Here is a 27,025-nt window from a genome sequence, read left to right on the forward strand (position 1 = left end):
TCACATCAAGTTGTATTGAAGAACATGTGCAGAGATGTTCTACGTTTGTCTATGACGACGAATTCTCTAGACGTCGCATCCCACTTAAACCTCGGTTGTTCCACTCAAATCCTCCCATAACTGACAGCGCTGCACCGACAATGCAGGCACCTCCTCCATCGCCGTGCTGTTTGTCTGCAGCCGCAGACGTGACCCACTACCCCAGGTGTTCCACTCCGGCGTGCCGTTGTATCGGAGAGGATTCGGATCGAGCTTCATGGCAAAACTGATAAAGTAGTGCATGGTCACCGGGATAATCCCAGCATTGTAGCTGAGATACGAAGACGTGCTACTGAGCGCCCCGGTGCTGCCCGCACCAAAGATGGCTGGTAGCTCAAAGGTATGCGGGACTCCTATGCCGCCAGCTAGGTTCGACTGATCGAGGATATTGACTCGGTAGTTCCACGTCGAGTGCGGGAGGTGCTTGGCAACGGATGCGGTCAAATGGTTGCCGGGGCACGTGAAGCATGCATCCCCATAAGCATCGGACGAGGTTCGGAACCAGGCTCCATGTTTGGGTAACGGGCTAGTTTGCGGATAGGCCTCCAGTATTCTGTCCAGCTGTGCCGCGGTCAGGTGAGGGTAGTTGTTCTTGAAGAACTGCGACACATCAGAGCGAGTGCTAGCGTTGTAGGCGAAATTCGAGCCTTCGTCCGTGTCGTCACCCACCAGTGCCGGGACCTTGATGAAGTTTCCCTTCTTGAAGGCATCGTACAGAAGCTCCGGAACCAAGTTGCCATCGGTCACTGGTAGCCAGTACCAGTCGGGAAGGGGGCTACTGCTGCCTCCTGGGAAGGGTGAAGCCGTATTGGCACCTTGGATGGTCGCGATGTCGAGGTCTCGGAGACATTGAAGAGAATTCGTCGCCTTGGAACAGCCAGTGTCATTGACAAACCGCTCGTACTGGAATTCCATCTCTGCGACCGTGCGCTGGGTGGGCCAGAACGACGATTCAGCCACAGCGCCCACAAATAGCTTCTCATCCTTTCCTCCGAACGCCGTGAGGTGGAAGGCCACGGATCCTGCGCCCGCAGAGACACCGTGGATCACAATGTGGTCTGGATCTCCGCCAAACTATTCTTTGTTAGTCTCAACTGGCGGCCCCTGCGATAGCCTGGGAAACACGGGGTACGTACTGATGCAATGTGCTTTTTGATCCAATGCATAGCCTTGCGTTGATCCAACAAGCCCACATTCAAGTCACCGTTCTTCCGCACTTCCTCACTAGCCAGGAAGCCCAACGCTCCGACGCGATAATTCAGCGTGACAAACACCAGTCCGTGACCAGATTCCTCCACCACGGCCGTGCCGTTGTAGTTGGAATTGGAATTCTGTGCATACCCTCCGCCCTGGATAAAGAACCATACGGGCAGCTTCGATTGTGGCGTAGCTGTCGAAGGCTTGAAAACGTTGATGAAAAGGCAATCCTCCGTCCAGTCAGCGGGGGAGTTGTCCTGATCGACCCCAATACAGATTGGCCCATACTAGGTTTCTCCATTAGTACCTGGGGGTGAGCAAAGCCATAACTTGGATGCAGCAAATGAAGCGGAATATACCTCAGTGGCTGTCTGTAATGTGGCATTCGTCACGGGATCTTGGGGCGCTCGGAATCTAAGATCTCCCAAGGGAGGAGCGGCATAGCGCATACCCAAGAATTGATCTACTCCTCCCGCGAGACGGGTACCTTGATACTTGGAGTATCCAAGGTCAACAGTGGGGGCTGAAGCGCCATCCGCAGAGCTGGGCAATGCGCTAGCGATCTGGGAGGCGAAGGTCAACAGGACAAAAAGCCTCATATTGTTGGAGAACGTCTATTAGGTTTGCACGGCGAAGGGAACAGCGCACTCGGTTGCAACATATGCTCCACCATGGGGTTGACTTTATGTAGCTGTCCGCTTCTTCTTCATCATCACCACTTTTCCCGCATCGTGCGGGGTGTGCAGAAGAGCTATATTACCAGGCCGAAGAATTTTGCCGGTTTAAAGCACCCTGCAGGTTTTGTGGGGGGAACTGGTTCAATTATCCAGGAATCGGAACGTCTAGACATGCGAGGGGTCGGCTTAATTGAAAAGGGCTTAGAACGGGGAAAGAGACCGGAAGGGGGCGAATGGGCCCCAATCCTGCGCAAACAATGCCATCTGGAAAGGGTAATAGGGCTACAAGGACGACCGATTGGTATACATTCAAACATAAGCTTTAAATGACGGCACGAAGTATCAGGGTGTGCTATTGTTGGCCTGGAGATTCAAGGCCCGACCCTGATGACTTCATCAAAGGATTTAAGGCTAAATAGAGGGTCTCGGGTTTCGCTCCCGCACTTACCGAGGGTGAACCTGCGGATACCGCGAGGAGCCTGCAGGCTTGAGTGATTGCAGCATTATCGATATCCCATAATGCGAGAGACAACCGATCATGTTTACGATCTCACCCTAAAAATGAGAGAGTTGGCCCGAGGCGGCGCGTCAATCGATTGGCGTAGATGGTAGAAGTGAGGGGTAGGTCAACAGGGATAGATGGACACGGGCACGTGAGCCACCATCCCCGCACAATTAAATAGCCGTTGCTTAGAAATCCGCATAATGCCAATGCACCTATGTTGGAAAGTTGTTTCTCAAGAACAGTATCGGCCGAAAATAGTCAACAGAGTGTCTGCGCCAAGAAGATGCTCCAAGCGATCGCTCCAAGGGACCTAGACGATTCACAACCGTTTGACATCCACAACAGGCCCTTTGTAAACCCACCTTCCCTGAAATATGTACATTGCAACGCTGATCAGAAACACTCCGATAAACAGGACGATGCTCCAGTTGAAGTTCTTCAAGGTGACCGGAATCTCCGGGGGCCAGAATGACCAGAATAGCGCAAAGAGAACATACACTAGGCCGGTGGCATTCACCCATAGACCATGTCGGCCTAGACTCCAGCGGCGGTGCGGTAGTGTATCGGGAAGGTAGATCTTGCGATACATGACACAGCTGATTGAAATTGCATAGGTCCACATGAGCGCTGCAACGTTCAGCGATATGATCGCATTGAATGCCGTGTCGGAGCCGATATTGATGAGAGAAAGAAGCCCGCTGATGATACACGACAGTGCGATGGCATTGACCGGTAGCTTGTAGCTCTGGTTCACATGCGAGATCCAACTTGCAAATGGCAATCCCTTGTCTCGAGCGAAGGCATACGTCTGACGGGCCGTCGAGGCATTGAAAAGGATGTTGCTGAAGATGACCGGGATAAGTATGATGGCCGTTAACCCATTGACACCCGCTGTGGAGACGGCCTGTTTGAACACGTAAATGAATGGAAAGCCTGTTGGATCATTCAATGCATCCTCGACCGATGGCATGGCAAACATCAGGGTGATCACAGTGATGAGCGCCAGGATTCCATTGCTGAAATATCCACCAACGATGGCTAGAGGCACATAACGACCGGCATCGCGGACCTCCTCGGACATGTGGGCCGTGGCATCAGAGCTAAGCGACCCATAGATGGCGGAGATTTGTCCAATCATGAGGGCCAGCCCCGCATTATGCCACCCACTATATGTCTTGATCTCTGTAAACACAGCACTGGCAGATTGGCGAGGGGCCATGGCCCAGAGAACGACAACCACAATCACCCAACAGAGGGTGTGCAGAGCGAGCAGCACATTCTGGATCCGGGGCATCCAGCTCGCTGCATAGACATTGAAGAAGTAGATCACTAAGATCATGGCAAAGACAAAGAGTGTACCTTGCCACCTTGTGGGTTCGTATTTTGGGTTGTGTACGCTGATCAGGCCCTGGATGATAGTGCCGGTGAGGAAGGATCCAGATGCTGCACCCGCCTGCCATGCCAGTACAGACATCCACCCTATGCAAGTTAGTGAGACAAACCAGACCTCAATGGTAAGAGGTGTTGCAGACCGGTCAAATAGCTCAAGAACTTTTGGTAGCGTGGGGAGGCAAATTCTGAAACCCAGTGGTATTGTCCTCCAGATGTCGGAGCCCTGTACTTTCAGCGAGGTATATTAGATCGCATCTCCTAAATCTTTTTGGAACAGAAGCGTGACTGACATGGATGCCATTTCCGACAGCGAAACGATGATGAAGCCAAAGCCAACAAAGGTCCACACATAGGTCCAGACCAACCCGGCCATTCCCCCATTCTCAAGGCCTTGTGTATTCGATCTGTCAGGGCGTATCACTATTAGGTCTGCCTTCGAGAGGACAGTTGCATAGGCGTTCGTACATCAGGATAAATTCCCAGGTGGCCTGAAGGACCGACGCAAAACTGAGAGCAGCCAGCGGTCGGAGATTCCTCTAAGATGAGATATGGTGTCAAAGTTCCAATGGGCTCGATTCTTAAAGGTTTTGGAAAGGGTGAGCAGCAGTGCAAGTCAGCTGTCAGCTACCAACCTTGAATTCCTGGGCCTTACCCATGCGGGTCATATCAGTGTGGTCGTGCCGGGTGCCCATCTCTCCATCTTTATCTTCCGTGGGGATCTCAAGAGGGTGGCATCCTGTCGCCGTGATCAGATCCTCTCCCTTTCGCGAATTGGAGAGACCTCCAGACGCTGTTGCCATGATTGTAGATAGACAGTTGGAAGGGTGAGGATGAGAGTCAGGCCTGAACGGCAAAGGCCGTGAAAAGGAAGGAAAAGGGGCAGCCGATAGGTAAAGTTGTTGTGCAACGTGAGAGGGAGTAGGAAAGGGAAAGCGGCGTGGGTGAGTGAGAGAGTAAGTGGTTGTTTTGTTTGTATGGACAGGGATGTGTCTCCTGGATGATCTCCCTCTCTTTTCCCCTTTCTCAAACTCCAGGCTCTCTCTCTGCATTCCTTCAATTTGTTTTCAATCCCATCATTGGTTTTTCTTTTTTTCTTTTTTTCTTCTGGATTCTATCTCCACAGATACAGTACACTACACATATTCACCGACCGTTACAGTACCCCGCCCCCTTTCATCGATGTCAAGCATGTCTTCCGTCATTCCTCCCGTGGAACCTCGGTCTTGCTTCCAGGCGTATGCACCCTGGGCCATTTCTGACATGCCCCAGCTGGACTTTATTGCAACGTGCTGACCTGGTGTGTACAGGTGTGTACAGGTGTGTAACCAAGCTACAAGGGTCGTTTCCGCCACTCGATCGGCAGCCTGGGCGGCAAATCACTCCTCTTCTTCTCCCTCTTCCATCGGAAAGGTTGAATCGGGGATACCGACCGGTGCAGGACACAACGGAGGAAAAGCATGCTTGACACCACCACGTGAGCCCATCTCATGGCGGGAGGGAAAACGAGGTCGACAACGCGCTGGAAAGTCGTGTAACGTACTTTTGGCCACGCAATTCCAATTGGTCTCTCTCTCTTGTCACCACTACGAGACACGCCCGGTGTTTGGCACATCAAGGAAGCTCATCTGGCTGTGACCGGCTTGAAGCTACAATTGCAGCCTGGGGACTGCCGTGGAAGCATCATACAAGGCCACAATCGTGGCTGATACTACACCCCGAGACATTCCGATAGATGAAATACGAGGTTTGGGCCTTAGGACGACGGCAGTCATCATTTCCCATCACGTCAGTCAAGATTGAGTGACACGGGAACTCATGAGTGGACGAGCGCTGCCTCGGCGGAATTGAAGAGATTGAACAAGTCAATAAGAGGTTTCGTCCAGTCGGTTTTCCAATTCCTCAAGGGATATGCGATGGCGTTAGACTGCCCTCATGTACCTTCGGTTTCATGATTTGCGACCGGTGGTCAAGTGGCAAAGTATGCATAAAGCCACGCTAGCTATTGTCCGAGACAGCAGGACCGCCTGTCCATTGCGGGAAAGGGATCAAAATCTGGACCAATTTCCCCAAATGTACGTTCAGCTTCATCAGGAAGAAATCCTCGAAGGCGGTGATGCAGACAGCCGATAGGCGCCAAAGGTAGCAATCATGGCAGGGTGTCAGACAGGGTTGCAAGGGTCATCTCTGCTCAGTCGCACCTCGCAATTTCCTAGAGGAGCAAAAGCAAAAAGATGATGTGAAGAAGTCATTGGCGTCGCCAGCTAGGCTGACCTTTATGCTCTCGATACGTTGCTGGTCTCCTTCAACATGCTTCAATACAGTCCCTCCTCTTGGAGGTGCCTGTTGATATACTCGTCCTAGCGATGCAACCTCCGTTCTTCCAGTTCTTCAGCTTGATTTCGCGATAGCTTCCTCCCCGATGGCCACTCGCTCCTCGTCTCTGCCCCCCGGGGTTTCTTCTCCCCTGACCGAAGAAAACGAGCATAATCATACCGGCCTGATTGTCATCATCACGTCCCTGGGACTCTTTCTCGTCTTGGCGTCCCTCGGAATCCGGATGTTCGCATCCTCGAAGCGAAGCATTCTCTTACGTGATGATTATGTTCTGTTTGTAGTTGTGGTAAGGTTGCAGCTGTGCTGAAACAACCCCACCGGAAGCTCTTGTCCCGCTGGCTCGCTGACTGATATTCAACTCCCTTAGGCATGCGCCTGCGCGCAAGTGTCTTTGGTGCTGGTCCAAGTTCACTTTGGGTGGGGCCAGTCGAAAGATATACTTCGTTCTGCGGACTCCTCCTCTATGCTCAAGGTACGTACACATATGTGCTCTACCAGTATCGTGACTAACCCCCACGTCTCTTATGCACTAGGCCGGCTATGCAGCAGACCTATTGTATGTGCTCATCCTAGGGCTATCGAAGATATGCACAATGTTGTTCTACCAAAACCTCTCGTTGCCTCGGACCAAATGGATGATCAAGTCTATTCTGGTGGCATGTACCTTGTGGACGCTTCTGGCAATGCTCCTGTTAGCCATTCGATGCAGTAGCAATCCTTGGGTCGACATCGACCATGAATGTCCAGGCCTTGTGAGTCGAGTATGATTGGAATAGTGTGAGATAAATGAATACTAACTGGATACTCTTAATAGCTGCCACGCTGGCGAGCAATCAGTGCGCTCGACATGATCCTCGAAGCGTTCATTCTGTCCTACCCGGTGGTGATCATCCTGAATGTCCAGATATCCCCAAGGAAAAAGATGATAGTCTTGGGTATTCTCAGCTTCCGCAATATGTCCGTGGATCGTCTTTTCTTTGAAGCACACTCCGCTTATACTCTTGTACAGACTGATACCTCTCTCCGCTGTCCACTTGTATCTCGTTCAGAGACAGATCCGTTCGTCCGATCCTACCCTCCTTGGAGCCTACGCCACCACTACCGCAGAGCTTCATATGAGCCTCAGCATCGTACTCTTGACAATATCGTCTCTCAAGCTGTTTGTCGCGGTGTACGAAGACGACCAAGGCTTCGCCTACACAGAAGAAATATCAGGATCTCACAGTAACAGTGGGCCAACAGCGCCCACGGCGTGGAAGTTGTCGCGCCACATCAAAGACCCATCTCTTCAGCCAAGGAGGAATGGTACGGACCGCGAGCCAATCCTACAAGGTACATCGGCCTCGGCTTCATCATCCAAGACTCCGTGTCTGCTTAAACGGACCAACGCTATTATGAAAAGTGTCCAGATCTCTGTGACGAGGGAGAGTATTGAGCTGGATGAAAGGGGGGGAGGAGCTGTGAAGTCAACAACCGATGTATGATTCTTTCTGGCCGTGGATCCGGACTTTTGGTGCGCAGGTTGACCGCTAAGGTAAGTGCCATGCTATAGCGTCCAGCCTTAGGCCGCAGGTTCGCCCGTTTCGTCTAAACTCAAAATGGACTTTGAAATCCAGGCATATAAAGTTGCAATCTTGCTCCGGATGGTACCTGGATAAGCCGAGAACGGTAATAGAAGCAGAAGGTGGTTTCACCGTTGCCGTCTCCAATGACCACGAAACGTAGCAACGGTAGAGCTGTGCAACAATCAGCCTAGCTGTATGGTATGTCGTTCAGGCCAGACGCAATCATCATGTCATCAAGTTCAACATGGGTTGAGCAATTGCTCATGTGGAAACCCGGTTATCTGCGAGCAAGTGGTCATACCGATTCCCCACGTCTTGATCCTGCATGCATTGATTGTAATGCGACGATGCAGTGTTTCAAATGCTATCAAATGCTTGCTCTTCTAGATGAAACACCAACCGATAAGCACTTTGCGTATCTCTTCCCCAGAGGATGGTCAAGGCTTTCCCAGCCCCTAGACTATCCGACCCTACCCTAGCTTGACATGCACGGTTCCACTCGAACTGCAACCCCCTCATTCAACAACTGCTGCGGGCCCGAGTCTTCCGTCGGAGTCGAACCCACCCACCAAGACCCCAGTCCAATCTCCATTCATCTTGTGAAACCTCGGACAAGCACTATCCTCCCCACCCCAACCAATCCCCGCGAGTGACATGGTGACCTCTACGCTTTCTGCCTCAACTGGGACAAGTTTAGTGGGGACGTGACCGGGATGATCTGCATCTGTCACCACATCCCAGCCCTCAGTGCTTGACATTTACCGAGTATTTTCTCGCTGTCAATCGGACAGTCCTAAAGCCGAGCGACCGAGACCGTTACTAATTCTGACAGCCTAACAGCCACAATCCTTGCCGATCGCCAACTGCAAGCCAATGATCGAGCCTGTTACCCGTGTTGAGCCTCCACTGTCGGAGGTCGAGCAGGGATGGAGGCAAGTTTCGCGAGTTCGTCGAGAGGGTGGGCCGATTGAGGGGTTATGTGTACTGTACAATGAGGGCTTTTTTCTGAGGTATAGTGTATACTCTCAGACTATACTCCAGTAGTCCATGCGCCATCAACAACCACTAACCAACTAGTCTAAGCCCCCAAGCCTAAAGAACTATAAGTAGAGGCTGAAATCACGCCATCGGGCCCCGGTATGTCCTCATCTTCTGAGGTTCTCATTGCCCACACCCTCACTTAAGCTTAACCTGTGACCCGAGCTCCCGCCCACTGGCTGTCAATCCAGCGATCCTGCAGCGCAATCGATCTAATCAATCACCCTGCAAACAATCGACCCAAATATTGAACTCCAAGCACCAACAAAACAGGAAAAAAATGACCAAAACCGACCCCACAGACCAACAACGCCTCCTCCTGGTCAGCGTCCCGCGCACCGCCTCCAACCTGCTCCTCAAAGTCCTCAACATCCACTCCCAACCCACCCTCCACACCAACAACAAAGGCGGCTACTTCTTCTTCGACGCCTTCACAGCCGCCGCGCAGAGCAGCGTCCTGACCACCCCGCCGGCCACCTGGCCCCCCGCCACCGTGGCGCAAGTCCGCTCCGTCTTCCAGTCGTGCTTCGACGCCCTGGAGACCTTCTCCGCCGAGGCCGCCACGAACGGCAAACGGGCCTTCGCCAAAGAACACGCCTTCTGGTTCGCCAACCCGGTCTCCTTCCACCCGACCGACCCAGACGAGTCGGCCTCGGACGATGAGGACAGAAGAGAAGCAGACGAGACCCTCTTCCGCCTGCCCCTGCCCGAAACCTACGGCCCACCCGCCACCGCCACGTTTTCGTCCGGCAACGAAACCATCTTCCCCGACGAATACCTCCGCACCTGGCGCCTGGCCTTCATCATCCGGCATCCGGCCCTCGCGTTCCCGAGCTTCTACCGCGCCATGCGCAAGGTCGGCGAGACCGGGTATCTGGTCGATGACGAGGAGACGCTGCGCGGCACGCTGGCGACCAACATGTCCCTGCGGTGGACGAGGGGGTTGGTCGAGTGGTGTCTGCGGCAGAAGCCCGGGGAGGAGGTTCTGCTGCTTGATGCCCATGATTTGATTCATGAGCCGGCGGCGGTGAGGCGGTTTTGTCGGTTGGCTGGGTTGGACGAGGGGGTGGTCAAGTGGGAGTGGGGCGTGGGCGAGCCGCATCAGCGCAGGGGCAAGAAGGAGGAGGAGGAGGGGGTGCTGACCCAGGAGCAGAGGGATTATTATGCTGCGGCTAGGATTATGTTGTCCACGTTGGAGGGGTCGTCCGGCGTGATGAAGGAGAAGACGCCGGCCGCGGTGGATGTAAGGGCTGAGGTTATGAAGTGGAGGGGGGAGTTTGGGGAGGAGGTTGCCGCGATGTTGGAGCGCGCGGTTGAGGAGGCCATGCCGGATTATGAGTTTCTGAGGGGAAAGAGGGTGAGGGGGTAGGTTTGGGTGGTTGATGTCAGGTTCATTGGAGGGGGGAACTGGGGCGGGTGGAGAGGAGTTGGTAGTTGTGGTATGGCATATGTGCTGATTGTATACGATGGTGTAGGTTGGTTTCGCGATAAAGGTATATAGCATTCCAAAGAGTTCTGTTTCCATTGCTGCCCTAGAGCAGGAACGCAGTTGCAGAGAGCTGCAGGTGCATGTATTCTCCACCGGCACCGAACATGTGGACGCAGCAGCTGTTCCACCTACGAACCCCTCTGACACGCAATCCCAAACAGACCCAAAAACACAATCCCCGCCATCAACGGAGACCCCCGCCTGAACCTCCACCGGCAACTCGCCCTAGACGTGACATCCACCCAGCACAGATTAACGACGAGGGTTGTCGCCGCGCACCCGGCAACAACCACAAAATTCCGGCCCAGACTTGCAGCAACTCCACTCACCAAGAGAAGTGTCATGTACATGGTCCCCAAGACCGTAAAGAGCCATCGACTCGAGTTCTGGAATCGCACGCTCATGCCCCGGACCCCGGCGCGGGGATCATCCGCGACGTCCTGAAATGCGTAGATGACGTCGAGCATCACGACCCACAAGCACAGGACGCCCATCATGCTGCCCGTGGAGATCTTCACCATCAGCGCTTGGGATGCCAGGCGCAGCCCAGTGGACTCGTACCCCCAGAGGAAGCCCGCGGCGAAGATGGCCCCGAGAATGGCCTGCGGATAGTTGGTGACGCGCTTCCCAAAGGGGTAGACACAGCTGCTGACAACAGTCGCGATGGGATAGATGCGAGAGGCGCGGGGAAGAGCCCATATGGAGAGAAGAACGAGCGCTACCGCTTGGATCGCAGCGAAGAGACTGGCTTGGGTCGTGGACAGAGCTCCCCGAGCCAGAGGCCGATTCCGGCACCGAGGCACCTTCCGGTCCAGGTCTTGGTCGAGGATATCGTTGATGGTGTTTGCGAAGCTCGTCTGGAGCACCGATATCGGGAGCCATCCGAGCAGGCATTGAAGTACCAGGGGCAGCGGAAGGGTCTGCCGGTGGGAGACAGCGGCGGCGTGGACGACGCCGGTAGCGCATGGCAGGTAGATCACGAGTGCATCGAGAGGATGATTCAGGCGTGTGAGCTCGAGATACAATCTCCAAGATGGGAGGGACATTGTCATTGATGGAACAAAATGCATGCGCATGATCTGATGGTGAGAAATAGCAATCACACTCCTGACATGCTGTTGACGAAGGGTCAATCTTGAAAGGCCAGAAGGCTCGCCTCGTAGATATATCCCTCTGATAGAATTGTCTTTCAGGGTGGCTTGTCCCACAAGACATGAAATTCAACAAGGACCGAATTCACATGTTTCTCTCAATCCTGGAACCACCAGAGCAGATCAAGATCTGAATGTCACACATTCTTGCTTGCGCGACCTTGACGACAAGTCTATTGACTTTTCGCCGCGGCGGACCCCAAGCTTAATCCAATAACTAGTACTTTCCGATCGAGAAATACAACCTGAAAGCCTGAAATGAAGAGGATCATCCTGGTATCAAACTTCGATCGTAGTGCTTGACTTGGTTTTGGTGCAGTGCGTACTGTACATCGATTTGGAGCACGATGTTTGTGTCTCAAGATGACGCTGAAGAAGAGTGAACCTGAAGCAGTTTGACAGCAGTGAAAGGGGTTCTTTTTTCAGCCTGTCGAACTATTGGCTGAGTCATTTGCAGGGACGAAGTTCCATCCACTTGCAGTGCTCGACTCGAGCCTGAAATTTCCGGTGTCCACCATTGTTGACGGCCATTCGCCCGGACCACCTCTTCCTTCCTCTCAACACTGTATGTACCACCAACTTGCGCATTCGGATCGCGAGCAAGAACGCGCCGGCGATTGCCTGTCCAGATGAAGATGTGATTCTCTTGTCTGGCTCCTGCTCATCTCATCATTTTACAGCACGATAACACCCTCACAATCAAGAGAGCGGTTCTCCCAACTTCATTGCGAGGAACCCAGGAAGGCTGCACCGCATCTCTTCAATAGTAGAGACCCTACTCTCAATGAATGCTAAGTCTTTCTCAAAAACAGTGATCGCCGTGAGACCGACAAACAAGCAACATTGTCAAAATGCGACCACATCATTGAAGAATTGATCGAGGTAAATGGCTCAAGCCGATCGCCAGATCCTTTTGCTGGCGACCCCCGCTAATATCTGTTCAGAGAAGCTTATCCATGATACTCTGAGTTCTTCGTGGCCTGCAACCATGCTAGCATCGCACCTGCCTGCTCACCTGGACCACAGACAAAGATGGTCCGCCAAACGGTCGATACTATATGTCGACATTACCCTGGTCGGGGGCTTCGTCTCGGGAGGACAAGCGCGGCGATCCGACCGGGATAAAAGCATGATTTTGAAATGTTAGCTCAACCACGCAACACTTTCCGGCCTCCAGGTGAGAATATGGACGCAACTAAGATTTGTGCTCGTGGAGAACGACAGTCTGAGACGAGACGGGGGTGCGTCTCCGACGGGCTCCGGGATTAATTCACCGGCCCTGCAGGCCAGGGGGCCCGAGCAAGTGGACAGGGCCTCTGCACGACACGCCTCGTTGGCTTGTCCGTTGGCGACATGGGTGCTAGACTAACCTGCTAGCTGGCTTCTAGTGGTCGCCGAACCACCATGGAAGCCTCTTCGCAACCAGTCCGACCGCCGACCGTTGGCGTTCTCGTCCGATCTCTGCAGGGGGAGGGGGTTGGCTCCCTTTTGTGTTCTGCGTCATCGGATGGATGGTATCCCATCCAGCGTTTCATGATTTTTCTGGCTACAATTCGTGACTGTTCGTCGATATCCCAATTCCAGTCAGGGAGTGATTACACAACGTCTGGCGCGAGAAGGCAGCGGTGAATGGCGATCTCCCTCAACCTTTGTTCGCGGGAACGCCTCATTGGGAAAGATGAAGGTCGTGGCTTGAGCGATGGGCTAGATTTCGATTGGCAAGCCGTGCTCTTATCGAACTCGACTGGAAAGCCAGATTTGGTTGGGTTCCCAGGACTGAAGAGCTGCTGCAGGCGGACGCGCTGCTGGGACGGCTGCTGCCATGACCACACTATTCCGGTGGGTGCATGACTATTGCTGCCGATCGAAGGGGGGGTGAAAGGAATGCTGGGCGGTGGTCAAACCACGCATCGCCGACTGAGTGATTGGGTGGGTCAAATTCCCTCCATCACCCATTCATATATTTTACACTCCTGCCAATGCAGCTGAAGGTTGCGAACTGACTCTCCCCTTGAGTTCTGTCAGGATCCTGCCGGTTATGGAATAGTATCGGTCGGACCATTGCGTGTCGCTGGACCCGCGATGGGCAACCTTCTTCTCCCCAAAGTACAGGACAGAAAACATCCCATCACGGGGGAGTTTCTCATGATCGCCTTGCAATAGCTTACCACCCGTACCAGAATTATTGAGTTCTGTGGTTATCCGCCGGTTGCCTCGGGGGGAAGACGGATGTGAACTCAGTGAGTGGGTTCGTAGGCCCTCATCCGTCTCTGCATGGGCCTTTCCAGTCGGGTCCATCCATCCACTTCCCACCCACCTCCTGCAAGACAGTTATTTTTCCCCTACATGGCATGGACTTCGGCAGTGTGTCATTACTGCAGCAGTCTCGCAGGCATTGAGTGTCTGGTGAAGCCTGGTCCCGTCATCTCCCTCCATTCTCCCCTGGGTAGAGACTACTAGAGAGGGTCAAACAGGGAGGATGAGGATGAAACGGTGAAGGTCCTGTCAAAGTCAAGTGTCTCTGGTCGCACCCGCGAAGCAATTAAAGTTCATGGTTCGATGGGGCCCATGAGGGGGAAAAGCAACCAGTCAGACTCCCGTCGCCGGAATCGATAAACCAGTTCTGCTGTGTTGCTACGCACTGCACTGGCTGCACTGGCTGCACTTTCTGCACTTTCTGCACTTTCCGGCAATTCTGCAAGTTTCTGCTGGCCCTCTCTTACCGGCGCTAGTCCCAGTGTGCAGTCTCCACTTTCGTATCCAGCCAGCGGGGATAGAACTGCTGAACTGAGACTGAGAGGGGTTGACGGGAAGGAGGGGGATGGAGAAAAAAAAAATAAAAAAATAAAAAAGGCTAAAGGAAAAAAAAAAAAAAAAAAAAAAAAAAAGGAAAGGAAAGGAAAAAGGGATGAAGGAATGGAAGCTCCAAGGGCGGGCCCACTCGAGACGAGGAGACAAGATTGCATTATTCTGTGTTCGAACCCGTCATGGGTAATGCAGTCGATCATCGAGATGAGCATCATTCACGCACTCACGCCCGGCAGAGTCTACAATTATTCAGCCCAGCTGTCTGTTGTGCTGCATCTACCGGTACACCCATTTACTCTAACTTCTGCTTTGGACTGACTGCAGTGCAGTGTGTCAATATTGGATTATGCCGGAAACGGTACCCTCAAGTTTAGCAAGTTAGCACCCGTCAGTGCGGTGCAGAAGAGTGGATATGCGATACCCCGGGCCCGCCGTCCACCGTATTGGGACTGAACAGCAACTGACGGGAATGACGGGAGACGGCGTCCGCCACTAACAAAGTAGAGCAATCGCTATTTCCCATCCCAGCCCGCATCAATCTTCCGCTCATTGACCTTGCCTGCATTACAGAGCAGGGTTCGCAGATACACTCGCTCACAGTGAATGGTGATGAAAGAAGATCATCGGAGTGGAAGCCTGGAGATGGTACGGAGTAGATGGTTGCCCAAATGGAACTGCCGCAGTGCCAATGGCAAGCCATTGACAAAGTGGACACAATAATAGCGACTGTTGGGGCTGGCAGCCAACCACAACCCGGGTGGCGAGGCAATGTGCTGGCTGCACTGCGTTGTCTGCACTGCTGCTGCTGTCTGCATAATTCTGCAGCCCGGCCAAAATTATTATTACTGGAGTCCGAAAGCAAAAGAGCCTTTCCCGACCCGGCGGTCTAGCCCTTGTAGGCAGCTTCAATGGTTCGCACGGGCCTGTCCCAGAAGGAAGGAAGGGAAGGAGATGACGACCCTCCCTCAACTCTAAGTACTAAGTTGGAACTTATCGAGTGTGTACGACTGGGCATGACTAGTGTAGGTGGTTCGTTTCTTGTCCAAGCCAACCCATCGGGACCGTGTGAAGACTCATGATCCAATCCCTCGGGTCATCGATGACGGCTGCCACTGGACAGGGCCTACGCCCTCAATGCCAGTGCGCCTGCCTGGCGACATTACTTATCTGCACCTGGTCCCAGAATCTCGGGTCCATCCCCTTCCCCCCTTGGTGTTCTGTTGGTGTCTTTTTGCTGCTTGATCCCTGTCCTCCGACGCCATGGGTGTGGTTCAAGACTTGGTGGTCTCTTTGAAGTCTCTTGTAGACTCCCCCCTCCTGTTATGTGGCATTGCCACGATTCTTTCCCTAGTATACTTCCTGGCTCTCGGGCTGTATCGCATCACCCTCCATCCGCTCGCCAAGTTCCCGGGCCCCAAACTCGCTGCCTTCACCCAATGGTATGAGACATATTTCGAAGTGTTCAAGTCTCCGGGAGGACAGTTTCTGTTCCATTACCGCAAGCTTCACGAGCAGTATGGTTAGTACTGGAGCATATCTTCAATTCGATATCCCCTCGGCTGACCGTGCTGGCTGTAGGACCCATCATACGAATCAGCCCGAATGAAATTCACATCCAGGATTCTTTTTTCTTCGAGGATCTCTACTCCCAATCTTTGCCGTGGGACAAACTCGAGCACTGGCAGCATCGGTTCGGTAATGATACTGGGCTCTTTCCAACCCCCAAGCACCATGTGCACCACGGCCGACGGGCTGCTCTAAATGCGTTCTTCTCGAAGCGCACCATCACCGAGGCCACACCCATGATGCAGGAGCAGCTGGACAAACTTTGTGACCGGCTCCGCCGGGAGTATCAGGGCACAGGAAAGGTTCTGCGGTTTGACTGGATGTGGGGATGCATTGCGTCCGACATCATCGTCCAATACTGCTTTAACCGGGGGTACCAGTTCATTGAAGCCCCCGACTTCCGCTCGCAGTTTATCCAGGCCATGGTTGATCTGCTGGATGTGGTTCACGTGGTCGCGCATTTCCCTTGGGTGTCCACCCTCATGAATGCGCTTCCGGAAAAGGTGGTCGAGGTGTTCCGACCGGGCATGAAGTCGGTGAACCATTACAACCATGTATGTGTGCTGTATATCCACGGGTGCGGTTGCATACTGACTGGGAAACAGGAAATGTCCAGCCAGATCGCGGAGATTCTCGCCATCAAAGCCCAGGGCAAGACGCGGGAAGCCGATCGGAACACGGTGTTTGCCGCGTTGCTGGACTCGGACCTGCCGCCCGAAGACAAGACCCTGCGGCGACTGCATCATGAGGCTTTCACTGTCATTGGAGCCGGGTTCGACACCACCCGATTCGCGATGACCGTCGCCAGCTACCACATTCTGAGCACGCCTTCAGTCTATCACCGCCTTCGCGAGGAGCTGAAGGCTGCGATTCCCGATCCCACGAACATGCCGCCTTTGCAGGAGCTTGAGAAACTCCCGTACCTGACGGGATGTATCCAGGAGGGTATGTGCCCCTACTTGCCACTGTGCAGCCTTTCTCTGTACCCTCGCTGACATATGCAGGCATCCGTTTGTCTTACGGTGTTGTACAACGCGGTCCACGCATCTCGGACAAATTCACGCTCAGCTTCAAGTCGTGGGTAATCCCCAAGAACACCGCCATCAGCATGGACATCTACTCCGTGCACCACGACGAGGCGATCTTCCCAGACTCCTTCACCTACAAGCCGGAGCGGTGGCTCGGGGACCCGGTGGCGCCCGACGGCCGCAAATTGTCACGCTACATGGTGGCCTTTGGTCGCGGCACTCGGTCGTGCCTGGGCATCAATCTCGCGTACGCGGAGATGTACATTGCGCTGGCGAACATCTACCGCCGGTTCGAGTTTGAGCTGTATGAGACGGGGCGCGAGTCGGTGGAACTCTACCGCGACATGTTCCTGCCGCACGTGCGGCCGGACACGCAGGGGGTGCGGGTGAAGGTGCTCTAGCCTGAGGTACATGATTTGTGTAGTCTTTTCTCATATATATACACACGTATCAGGGCGACTCGAAAGATGATGCTCTTGATGACACGGCCATGACTTTTGTATATGTTTAGTGCTAATGCAGTTCGACTCAGTCCTAATCTTAATATTGTCAATTCTCCGATCAACACAGTCAACATTTCATTTCAGACTGTATAGTCACTATACCTTTAACACCATTACAGCCTCAGACCAACTCCACAATCACCAACGAAACCTCCAACCCAACCAACCCATCGACGACCAACTTGCCCCCCTCGACCCTCCACTGCACCTCTCCCCAAACCACCTTCTCGACCGCTTTAACCTCCCAATCCCCCGCACCCCCAACCACCACTTCCGCGACAGTATCCTCATACTTCAAATTAACGACACTAACCAAAGCCCTCTTGGCCCTCCAATCCACCCACCCCGCCACATCCACCCTCGCCCTCCCCTCCCCACCGACCTCCACCCTCCTCCGCTCCGTCCCCACCAAAAACCCCGTGATCTCCGCGCTAGTCACCACCCCCGCCAATTCCCCAGTGACGGCACTGATTTCCGCGGAGGTCGGGAAATCCCACATCACGACCCCCATCGCCCCGTGATTGACACCCAGCAGATTCATGACCACCTCCTCCCGCGCGGACGGGTAGCGCGTCCAGAAGGTCTCGTTCCCAAACGCCTGCGGCGCCGCCCAATGCACCTTCTCCCAGCCGACGGCCTCGTCGAAGCCCCGGAAGGTGTCCAGCCGGGCCGCGATGTCCTCGAATCTTCCGGAACAGTCGTCGCACCCGCAGCAGCCGTAGGTCGCGTTGCACGGGGTGTCGTACACGCTGCTCCAGCTCGTGTTCGTCGCGACCGGGTACACGTCCGACAGGATTATGTCGGCGGCGGAGGCGTATTCTTCGTAATGGAAGTTGGCGCAGTTGAGGGCCAGGGAGATCGGGTGGTAGGGGTCCAGGGTCTTGAGGGTGGTGGAGGCGGCGGTGAGGGTGGTGGGCGGGGTGGCCTTGCCGTCGGGTTCGTCGGCCAGGTACCAGAGGAGGAGGGAGGGGTGTGTGTGTAGGGCTTGGGCTTGCGTGAGCATGGTGCTGGTGTTGGTGGGGTCGAAGAGGAGGTCGTATTGGAATTTTAGGTGCGTGTGGTCGGCAAGGGTGAGGTACGGGTCGAGGGTGGTCCACGGGTAGGCGGTTGTTGTGGTGGAGAGGGCCCCTGTCGGCACGATGTGGATTACGTTGTAGTTTTGCGAGGTGAAGGTTGTTAGGGTTGTGGGGCTCGTGTCCCAGTAGAGAGTCCATTGGGCTGGTGGGAGTTGTTAGTTGGTGGTTGGGGGTGGATGTGGGCTTGGGGGCTTGGGGTTAGGTGCTGTGGGAGCTGGACTGTACCGTAGTAGGTGTAGGGGAAGATCGAGGTCCAGCTCTCTTCCGTGCTGGTTTGGTAGGCTAACCCCCCATACAGGTTGTCGATGCGCGTGGCGCTGCCCCCGTCGGTGCGTCGGGGGAGGCGGTACAGTGAGGTGCTTTTGGTGAAGGTTGTTGGGTTCTTGCTTGTCGCGTTGGACGAGGGCAGAGTGGCGTGGACGGTCACGGTGTAGGGCTGGAGTCGGGCGGGAAAGTCCTGCAATGGGATGGGGATCTCGTTGTTGCGCGTGTCCAGTGGGAGGGTGTAGTTGGTGATGGACGTGAGTGCTGTCCCGTTGGTGTCGCTGATATCAATGCGCAGGTGCAAGGCCTGCGCGCTGTGGTTGCTGCTTGCTGTTGCTGTCAGGGGCAAGGGGTCGCCGATGCGATGCGATACGCTTGTGTCGACCAGGAGACTGCCGCTGGGGTCGTTGGAGAGATAGATGCTCATCCGGGGTCGGACCTTGAGGTTGAGCAGAGGCGTCGCGGAGTGTGAAGGCTCTTCAAACCATCCTCCCGGATTGAATGAGGCATTGCTGCAGTACAGGGTCAGTACGTGGAGACAGAAGCTGATGGAGGTGATTTACCTTGCGCGATAGGCCTTGCCACACCAGATGTCCACCCCGGGGGGGTTGTTGAAGGCAGCGCTCAATGGCACCAAGGCCAGCGCTGCAAGAATGTTCCGACTCGACCACATGGTGGGTTGGGTATGATAGTGAAGAGTCTTTGGCAAGTCCAATTGCCGCCGCGTCTTCTTATCTACTCAACAATCATTAACTAGTAGCCCCACGTCTCGGCCGATGTAACATGATGTCGTGCGAGGCACTATCATGGCCCACGGGCTTATCGGGGAGGGGAACGAAGCCCTAAATTGCATCTCCTCTTCTTATCGACGCCCTCCCCGCCCCTAGCCATCTTAGCATCATTTAGTCCCCTGCAGCTCGCCTGTCGCCTCCAATAACCGTTGCGCATGCGCGGTCTGGCAGCTCCCGTGTCTCCAGTGACGATGTCACTGTGGCATTGTTGGTGAGGGGAACAATATCGCACAAGGTCGGCTCAGTTGTTCAAATTCAACCCCTCCGGCGTGCAATTCTTCCACCGCATCACCGCGATGAAGAACGAAGCATTGTTTTGGGTGGCCCTCGCAGGGTCGGTCGCTTCTGCTGCTGCCCGTACCAATTCATCCGTATGTTTCACTGACGATCCTTGTGAATCTGCTTTCTAATAAATCCAGTCTACCCCCGTCTCACTCAAGCCACACTTCAACAACAAGGCGTTCGGTCAGTTCCCCGGGGAGGCTATCTTCAATGCAGCGAACGAGTCCTATCCCGACCCCAGCGTACTGGGGATCAACGGGAGCTACACCTCATCGCAGACAGGCATCACCTACTCTTTCCCCGGATATCGCCAGGCTGGGCTGCCCGACAATGTCATCTGCGCCGGCCAGTCCATCGCAGTTCCCCAAGGTCGGTATCTGTCTGCCTCGATGCTCGTCTCAGCGGATGTGGAGCTCGAAACCGTCTCCGGGGACGTGATCTACACCTATAGCGACAACACCACTGTGGTGTCAGAGCTGCGTAGTCTCCCCTGGTGGGCCTTTCTGACGATCAATCGCGGCGAGATCATCTTCCCCTACCGATACACACCCAACGACACCAATTTCAACACCTCACACATCTTCGAGTACACCGCCGCGCTGGACCCGCTCAAGAGCCTGCAGTCTGTCACCCTCCCCGTGACGACCAATGCCACCACGGGCCGACTGCACGTTTTTGCAATGTCCTTGTGGCCAGTGACCTCGACGGCGGCTGCGCAGGTGCAGTTCGTGCGGCCCACCCAGAAATGGACGGAGCAGGGCAACCAGATTGTCGAGCTGACAGTCAACAATCCGGGCAATGAATGCATCTCGGGCGCAGGACTGACAGCCACGCTTGAGATGCCAGGCATCACGATGGCTGAGCCCGGGCATATCAAGCGACTCTGCCCCGGTGATCAGAAACGAGTCAACGTGGGCGTCCACGGCACCGCCAACGGCACGGCCACCATCCAGATCACCTACAGGGGTGATATTCTGACCACCCAGACCGTCGATCTCTCCCTCGGATTAACCAAATACACCCCCGACCTGTCCAGCCTGGCTCGCCACGAGAGTCCCGAGTGGTTCGACGACGCCAAGTTCGGGATCTTCATCCATTGGGGCCCGTACGCGGTGCCGGGCTGGGGCAACTCGACTCCGTGGGAGAGTTACGCCGAATGGTTCTGGTACGTTGCCCATCGCCTACCCTATCTTACCCTCCAACCCCCTTTCCCCCTTCACCACCCCTATCCCCCTTCCCCCAAAGAACCACTCCAGCACCCACTAAAGAAACAAAAGGTGGTACACGACGCACCCAGCCGCCGACAAATCCTCCACGCAAGCCTACCGGCTGCGCACCTTCGGCCGCGACTGGAACTACGACGACTCCTTCGCCAACTTCACCGCCACCCATTTCTCCCCCAAAGCCTGGGTCGACCTGATCGCCGCCTCCGGGGCGAAATACTTCGTGCTGACGACCAAGCACCACGACGGCTTCGCCCTCTTCGACACCGGCAACACCACCCACCGCAACAGCCTGCACTACGGCCCGCACCGCGATCTGGTCGGCGAGCTCTTCACAGCCGCCGCCACCCACCAGCCGCACCTCAAACGCGGCACCTACTTCTCCTTGCCCGAGTGGTTCAACCCGGATTTTGCGCCGTATGGCTTCGCCCAGCTGCCCGGGAACAGCTCGACGAGCTGGCCCGGCCTCCCGGCCGTGAACCCCTTCACGGGGGAGGTCGAGCCCTACACGGGACGGATCCCGTTGCCCAACGTCACCACCACCACCACCACCACCGACACCTTGATGATGACAACGCAAAAAGTCCAGGAAGGCAACTTCATCGACTCCCTCCTCCTCCCGCAGATGCAGACCCTGGCCCACACCTACGGCACGGACATCATGTGGTGCGACTGCGGCGCCGCCAACGCGACCCCCGTCTTCGCCGCCGGCTTCTTCAACCAGGCCAAGCAGGTCGCCATCAACTCCCGGTGCGGCATCCCGCAGGCCGCCGACTTCGACACCCCGGAGTACGCCACCTTCAGCTCCGCCCAGCGCCGCAAGTGGGAGTCCAACATGGGCATGGACCCCTACAGCTACGGGTATAACCGCGCCACCCCGCCGGACGGGTACATGAATGCGTCGACCATCGTGCGCGACCTCGTCGATATCGTCAGTAAGAATGGAAACTTCTTGTTGGATGTCGGCCCCAGGGCGGATGGGACGATTGTCGAGGCCGAGGAGCGCAATCTCAGGGAGGCCGGGCGGTGGATTACCGCGCATGCGGAGGCGGTGTTTGCCACGAGGTATTGGTTTGTCATGGCGGAGGGGAATGCCGGGGCCGTGAGGTTCACGCAGGCGGAGGACGCGTTTTATGTGCTGTGGGTGGAGGAGCCGGTTTTGAGGGAGGGGAAGGTGGTGGTCGAGGCGCCGTTGCCTTTGTTGGGCGGGGATCGGGTGGTGGTTTTGACGGGTGATGACACCGTGAAGGATTGGGAGGTGCAGTGGGAGAAGGTCGAAGGCGGGTTCAGGTTCGATGTGCCGCTGGAGGCGTGGGAGGGGGAGCATTATTGCTGGGTGTTGAAGATTGAGTATCGGGCGTGAAAGTTGGCCTTCACTCGGCTGGATTTGTTGTTTGTGTTTGTGGAGCGGGCAATCTTGTATGTAGGCCAATAATCATTATATTCCGTCCGTCTGAATATTCACAAGTCAATGCTAGAAAACTAAAATCCCGTAGGTATCGTCTCGTCTATCCTATCTTCGTCGCTGATACATCAAAAAATCGTATACTCGTAGTATGGTGAGTCATTTCCCATGCATGCCATGCATATCAACCACACAAAGACCAATAACGCCCCACGCTGCCCCCCGACTCCAGTCCAGAAACACCTAGACCCGCTTAAAAGAGGGCCCCCTTCTTCGCGTCGGGCATGTCGCGCAGAACCCCCTGCAACTTGGCGATCGAGATCGGTTTCATCAGGAACAGATTCACTCCGCTGGCTCGCGCCTCTTGCTGGATATCCGGCGACACCCCCGCCGTGAGGATGATGATGACCGTAGGCTCCAAATGGTGAGCTCGCTCCCACTGCCGGATCTTGCGGGTGGCCTCCAGCCCATTCATGACCGGCATTGAGATGTCTGCTACTTGTTAGTGGGATGCACCTCTCAACATGGGGAGGAGACGAGTCGTACCCATCACCACGGCATCAAATGCCAAGCGTCGGAAGGCCTCAGACGCTTCGAGCCCGTTGGACACCGAATGGTATTGGAATTTGGACTTCTTGACGGCCATTTCAAGAAGCTGTCGGACCAGATTAGTATCTTTTATGTAGAACAGAAGCGGAAGCACCGTACCTGGAGATTGATAGCGTTGTCCTCGACGAGAAGGACCCTGCGGGGTCCGGATCCGGACATTGGCTGCCGTCGCTCGGTCGCTTGATCGTCCACACCATTCACATCATCCACCATCGGACTGTCTCGCGGAGACGCCATTTTCTTGTTGACTGAGTCTTGGGTCTCGGCAGACTGGGGCCTGGAGCCATTCATTGCAGGCTCTGGCAGCTGGATCTGAGCGTCAGGAGGAGGAGATGGCGTTGACTGCATTCGTGCAGGAGTGTTGTCTCCAGAACGTTCCTTGATGTCAAGGCACGTCTCGAACGCGGTGGCCAGACTCTTGGGGCTCACACTAACCACCTGTCAGCACTCGATAGGATAAGGCATAGATCATAAGTCACTTACGGTTGGTAGAAAAAGACAACGTCGTCCCGGTCGCTCCGGAGATCAGCCGCCTTGGTAGCGTTCGCGCTCAGCACGATCAATGGGAACCCTACACTGACTGAGACTGATGGGGAAAGGCCGCCAGGTCCGGTGGCCTCCGGGTTGTAATTCCGACTGTACTCATCCTGGGTGATGATGTTGATATCGGCCGGTTGTCCTTCCAGCTCGTCCGCCGTCAACACCTGCAAGCCAAACCAGTCGCTGATCATTTTACGAAGGTTGGTCACGATGTTGTCCACAAACTCCGGTTTCACCTTTAGGTCGTTGGCTCGGAAAGTATTCGTGAACAGTGCAACAGTGCGGCCGTGCAACCTCTTCTTGAGGGTCTCGTACCTCGACGAAGCCAACGATGTCGCCGGTTTGTCGGTGATCATGGTTATCGGAATCAGCAGACTGACTTCGGTTCCAACACCAAGCTCACTGTTGAACTCGATCTGACCAGACATAGATTTGACGATCTGATTCACAATGTGCACACCCACGCCTAGTCCAGGGGACATGGTGTCTTCTTGGACGAATGCCGTGTACAGGTGATGCAGAATATAATCCTCGGACATCCCGCGACCCGAATCCGTGATGACGATCCGGACAGCAGGGACTTTCTCGTTTTCGAGGAGCATGCTGCTGTTCTCCATGCGCAGTCGGATACAGCCTTTTTCGGTATACTTCAAGGCGTTGCCAAAGAGATTCATGATAACTCGGCGCCAGGCGCCCGGGTTGACCATGCAAAGCCAGCTCTCTTGCCACTTGATGTCGACAATAGTGATAACATCCTTGAGATTGCCTTTAGGCTTCTTCTCCTTCGCTTTCCTCTCTTTCTCGGGCTTGGTCTCGGTGGTTCTCCAGAAGAAGTCCTGGCCCGCCACCAAGCCTTCGACTACTTCCTGCACAATAAGGCTCAGGTCCTCCTCCTGCTCGGGCGGTCCCTGGGATTTGCTGGCGCGGCGTTCTTCCTCATTCGTTGACTCATTTTGCTTCTGGGATCCCTGGGGGTCGTTTAGCGCATTCATCTTGCCGTAATCCAGCAGGTTGTTCAGGGTGTCAAGCAAGGTTTTGCCGCAGCTGGAGACTGTCTCTAACAAAGGTCGTTGTGTGACACTAGTCGCCGTATCATTTAGCAGTTCCAGTGTGCCTAAGATGCCGTGCAGCGGAGAGCGTAACTCGTGCGAGATGGACGAGATGAAGTCGGCCTTCGCGCGGTCGGCCGCCTGCAGATTTAGCCGCGAGATCTCCGCCATCACGCTGTTGCTGAAGGCCGCCATGTACGTCAAGTCCTTTGGCTCCGACAACACGCGGCCCGGATCTCTCGTCCACACCACATTTACAGCGAACCATCGATTGCGCTGGAAATCCCACAGAGGGAAAATCGCGATGCACCGGGCACCAGGCATGACCTTGATGAGGTCTCTGATATCCCGGTTTTCTTCCTGGATCATTGCATCGTGGGGTTGCTTCCCTTCCAGGCCGGCGTCCTCTCCGCGAACATGGGTTTCCAGTTCCGAGCTGAGCGCAGTGCCCTCATAGCTCATTGTGATTGTACCGTCCGCGTCGATATGGAAGATTTTTCCGCGCGAATAGCGGTCGATGATGCGACTCACCAGTTCGCTCGAAAGTGAAACGTAGTGTCGATCGCTCGGCTCGTGGTCCTGCGTTAGACCAGCGTTCGTCGAGTGACCGAGCACCAGGGTGGCGGATCCGAGGTTCTGATCCTTGGCCGGTTTCTTCCCGGGGGTCAATTGGCTGTCGCCCGAACTCTTCCGGGGGCTAGGATTGCGATCTTCGTGCAAGTCGCTAGTTGAGCCCATCAACTGTCGTCTCGCATAGACTGATGCATCGAGGAACATGGTTCCCTCGACATCGAGGGCCTGATGAATCAGGTTTGAAGCACGGCTGAGAATTGTCCTCACATTGGAGGGAACCAGCGATTCTTGTAGGCGACTTGTCGTAGGGGAGAGCTTCGGACGAGTTGGTCGCCCCTGCGCATGTGAGCCTACCGGGCTCTTGGTCGGCTTGTCCCCCACCTTTCCAAACTTATGTACAGTTGAATCCGGGCTATGCCCCCGCTTTGCATTGTGCGAAGGGGTAGTGTCGTCATCTTGGCGGTCGCTACCGGATGGTTGGAAGGTATAGCCTTTCTCCTTGGGGGCTTTGTGAGTGTTGTTGTTATCTTCAAAAGGCTTGGGATTATCCCCGCTGCCTGGGGCGGACTGAGAAGGATACCCCTGCTCTCCTGGAGATCCAGAGTTCCTTTTCGAAGAGCGACGCTTGTCTGTGGTATCGCCGTTCAATGTAGGACTCTTCTCTGGATTGCCACCGCTGTCTGGCGATGGGCTGACGTCTGGCGATGGGCTCCTCGTACCCTTGGGAGACATAGGGGTGTCATCTTGATCATCAAAGGACTTCGAGTTTACCCCGTTTTGCTGCAATTCTGATTGATCTTGCTGCTCCGCTTGATCTTGCTTTTCCGATTGACCTTGAACTTGATCCGTATTATCCTGTTGTTCTTCCGGCTCATCCTGCTGCCGATCTTGCTCGTCAGACGGTGGATCTGTCTCACTCTGCCGTCTCTTCTCCGACTCATTGTTTTGAACAGAGTCATCCTCCGAGTCGGTAACCTTGAGGTCGTCGAGGCGATTCTTGACCTCTGACATGTCCACCAACGCACCACCCGTCTTCTTCATGGGCCGTCCATCTTGATTCTGGCTCCATTCCCCCAGGTCCGACTTGCCATTGACGAACAAGGCCAGGGCCTTGACCATCTTCTCTTCGCGATATTCTTCACGCATCGCTCGCTGGGATTGCAGGTGGTCGATCACGGTCAATGCCAAGTCTCGTATGCAGACGATCTCCTCTTCGACCAGTCCATCCCGCGGTTTGTCATCGATGACCACCAGATTCCCGATCACATGCTTCCCAGGGGATACGATCGGTACCGAGACGTAGAACCGGTTATTCGGATGTCCGACCACGGAAGGGTGGTCATGAAAACGGGAATCCTTGGACAAGTCGCGCACCATGAACATGGCCTCAGGATCGTCCACAAAGGCTTTCATCGCGTGGTCGCACATCCTCATGTGTTCCCGAGACATCTGGCACACACCAAGCCACAAAGTTCCAGATTTCGCCTTGGCGTTCGAGTCCTGTTGGTGATTTTGATGCCGACGGAGGTCGTAGCGCGGTGTCGCTTCCGCTACTACGTATTGGGTGGTTCGATCGAAGAGGGAGATCAAGGCACGCTTGGCGTTCAGCCGGAGAGTCGCCAGCTGCGCGAACACGGTGAGGACATTATCACGAGACGCGTTGGCGGATCGTTTCTTTACCGGGGGGATCCCCCAGTAGGGATAAAACCTGTACCGCAGAGGAAACGCGTCAGTCGCGAGGGTGAAAGAGAGGGGATTTGCGACCGTCAGAACGGGCTCGAGACTTACATGTGCATTTCACGTTCGCGGGCCCCTTCGACATTGTACGTCAACCTTATCGGACGTCCCGGTTCCTCTGCACCCGCCCCGTCTTCATCTCCAGAGGCCTTGGCGGCATTTTTGTGGTCGCCCATTGTGCGTG

At 55.0% G+C, this 27,025-nt stretch overlaps 9 protein-coding genes across 9 annotated transcripts; 4 read left to right on the forward strand and 5 right to left on the reverse strand.

Annotated features, from left to right (window-relative positions):
• Window positions 1-9: 9 nt before the first annotated feature.
• On the reverse strand, window positions 10-1,835 carry BO66DRAFT_378699 (putative carboxylesterase; the record flags this gene model as incomplete). Its single annotated transcript, XM_025645807.1, has 3 exons — window positions 10-1,113; window positions 1,176-1,523; window positions 1,596-1,835. 3 exons carry the CDS (start codon window positions 1,833-1,835, stop codon window positions 85-87), a joined length of 1,617 nt encoding a protein of 538 aa, XP_025501692.1. The 3' UTR covers window positions 10-84.
• Window positions 1,836-2,568: 733 nt separating this feature from the next.
• Window positions 2,569-4,715, reverse strand: BO66DRAFT_393571 (GABA permease). Its single transcript, XM_025647788.1, has 5 exons — window positions 4,443-4,715; window positions 4,276-4,346; window positions 4,101-4,214; window positions 3,951-4,033; window positions 2,569-3,897 (listed from the first exon to the last, which is right to left on the reverse strand). Exons 1-5 carry the CDS (start codon window positions 4,608-4,610, stop codon window positions 2,738-2,740), a joined length of 1,596 nt encoding a protein of 531 aa, XP_025501693.1. The 5' UTR covers window positions 4,611-4,715; the 3' UTR covers window positions 2,569-2,737.
• Window positions 4,716-6,085: 1,370 nt separating this feature from the next.
• BO66DRAFT_141354 (uncharacterized protein) lies at window positions 6,086-7,769 on the forward strand. The gene is made up of 5 exons (XM_025642060.1): window positions 6,086-6,430; window positions 6,512-6,616; window positions 6,678-6,896; window positions 6,959-7,101; window positions 7,154-7,769. The coding sequence occupies exons 1-5, from the start codon at window positions 6,230-6,232 to the stop codon at window positions 7,626-7,628; spliced, it is 1,143 nt and encodes a 380-aa protein (XP_025501694.1). The 5' UTR covers window positions 6,086-6,229; the 3' UTR covers window positions 7,629-7,769.
• Window positions 7,770-8,853: 1,084 nt separating this feature from the next.
• Window positions 8,854-10,340, forward strand: BO66DRAFT_393575 (uncharacterized protein). The gene has a single exon (XM_025647789.1). The coding sequence runs from the start codon at window positions 9,028-9,030 to the stop codon at window positions 10,114-10,116; it is 1,089 nt and encodes a 362-aa protein (XP_025501695.1). The 5' UTR covers window positions 8,854-9,027; the 3' UTR covers window positions 10,117-10,340.
• A 48-nt stretch (window positions 10,341-10,388) lies between these two features.
• BO66DRAFT_285182 (4-hydroxybenzoate octaprenyltransferase) lies at window positions 10,389-11,270 on the reverse strand (the record flags this gene model as incomplete). The annotated part of the gene is made up of 1 exon (XM_025643118.1): window positions 10,389-11,270. A coding segment is annotated over one exon (882 nt), but the record flags the coding sequence as incomplete, so codon positions are not given.
• A 4,185-nt stretch (window positions 11,271-15,455) lies between these two features.
• BO66DRAFT_328288 (cytochrome P450) lies at window positions 15,456-17,190 on the forward strand (the record flags this gene model as incomplete). Its single annotated transcript, XM_025643986.1, has 4 exons — window positions 15,456-15,714; window positions 15,774-16,315; window positions 16,367-16,706; window positions 16,766-17,190. The coding sequence occupies 4 exons, from the start codon at window positions 15,456-15,458 to the stop codon at window positions 17,188-17,190; spliced, it is 1,566 nt and encodes a 521-aa protein (XP_025501697.1).
• Window positions 17,191-17,413: 223 nt separating this feature from the next.
• On the reverse strand, window positions 17,414-19,305 carry BO66DRAFT_430387 (uncharacterized protein; the record flags this gene model as incomplete). Its single annotated transcript, XM_025650520.1, has 3 exons — window positions 17,414-18,510; window positions 18,594-19,144; window positions 19,196-19,305. The coding sequence occupies 3 exons, from the start codon at window positions 19,303-19,305 to the stop codon at window positions 17,414-17,416; spliced, it is 1,758 nt and encodes a 585-aa protein (XP_025501698.1).
• Window positions 19,306-19,719: 414 nt separating this feature from the next.
• On the forward strand, window positions 19,720-22,291 carry BO66DRAFT_456734 (alpha-L-fucosidase; the record flags this gene model as incomplete). The annotated part of the gene is made up of 3 exons (XM_025652156.1): window positions 19,720-19,794; window positions 19,843-20,870; window positions 20,983-22,291. 3 exons carry the CDS (start codon window positions 19,720-19,722, stop codon window positions 22,289-22,291), a joined length of 2,412 nt encoding a protein of 803 aa, XP_025501699.1.
• A 59-nt stretch (window positions 22,292-22,350) lies between these two features.
• BO66DRAFT_393577 (uncharacterized protein) lies at window positions 22,351-27,025 on the reverse strand. The gene is made up of 5 exons (XM_025647790.1): window positions 26,893-27,025; window positions 23,426-26,812; window positions 23,042-23,372; window positions 22,880-22,988; window positions 22,351-22,825 (listed from the first exon to the last, which is right to left on the reverse strand). The coding sequence occupies exons 1-5, from the start codon at window positions 27,015-27,017 to the stop codon at window positions 22,587-22,589; spliced, it is 4,191 nt and encodes a 1,396-aa protein (XP_025501700.1). The 5' UTR covers window positions 27,018-27,025; the 3' UTR covers window positions 22,351-22,586.

This window comes from Aspergillus aculeatinus, assembly GCF_003184765.1.
Source record: "Aspergillus aculeatinus CBS 121060 unplaced genomic scaffold BO66scaffold_39, whole genome shotgun sequence".
NCBI classification, from domain to species: Eukaryota; Fungi; Ascomycota; class Eurotiomycetes; order Eurotiales; family Aspergillaceae; genus Aspergillus; species Aspergillus aculeatinus.

Coding starts and splice junctions, on each gene's coding strand:
- BO66DRAFT_393571 (XM_025647788.1), bottom strand. CDS start 4,610: ATGGCAACAGCGTCTGGAGGTCTCTCCAATTCGCGAAAGGGAGAGGAT. Junction 4,034..4,100: donor CTGTCGGAAATGGCATCCAT/GTCAGTCACGCT, acceptor CTGAAAGTACAG/GGCTCCGACATCTGGAGGAC. Junction 3,898..3,950: donor GTTCTTGAGCTATTTGACCG/GTCTGCAACACC, acceptor TAACTTGCATAG/GGTGGATGTCTGTACTGGCA.
- BO66DRAFT_141354 (XM_025642060.1), top strand. CDS start 6,230: ATGGCCACTCGCTCCTCGTCTCTGCCCCCCGGGGTTTCTTCTCCCCTG. Junction 6,617..6,677: donor ACTCCTCCTCTATGCTCAAG/GTACGTACACAT, acceptor CTTATGCACTAG/GCCGGCTATGCAGCAGACCT. Junction 7,102..7,153: donor ATTCTCAGCTTCCGCAATAT/GTCCGTGGATCG, acceptor ACTCTTGTACAG/ACTGATACCTCTCTCCGCTG.
- BO66DRAFT_393575 (XM_025647789.1), top strand. CDS start 9,028: ATGACCAAAACCGACCCCACAGACCAACAACGCCTCCTCCTGGTCAGC.
- BO66DRAFT_393577 (XM_025647790.1), bottom strand. CDS start 27,017: ATGGGCGACCACAAAAATGCCGCCAAGGCCTCTGGAGATGAAGACGGG. Junction 23,373..23,425: donor GTTGTCTTTTTCTACCAACC/GTAAGTGACTTA, acceptor ACAGGTGGTTAG/TGTGAGCCCCAAGAGTCTGG. Junction 22,989..23,041: donor ACAACGCTATCAATCTCCAG/GTACGGTGCTTC, acceptor CTGGTCCGACAG/CTTCTTGAAATGGCCGTCAA.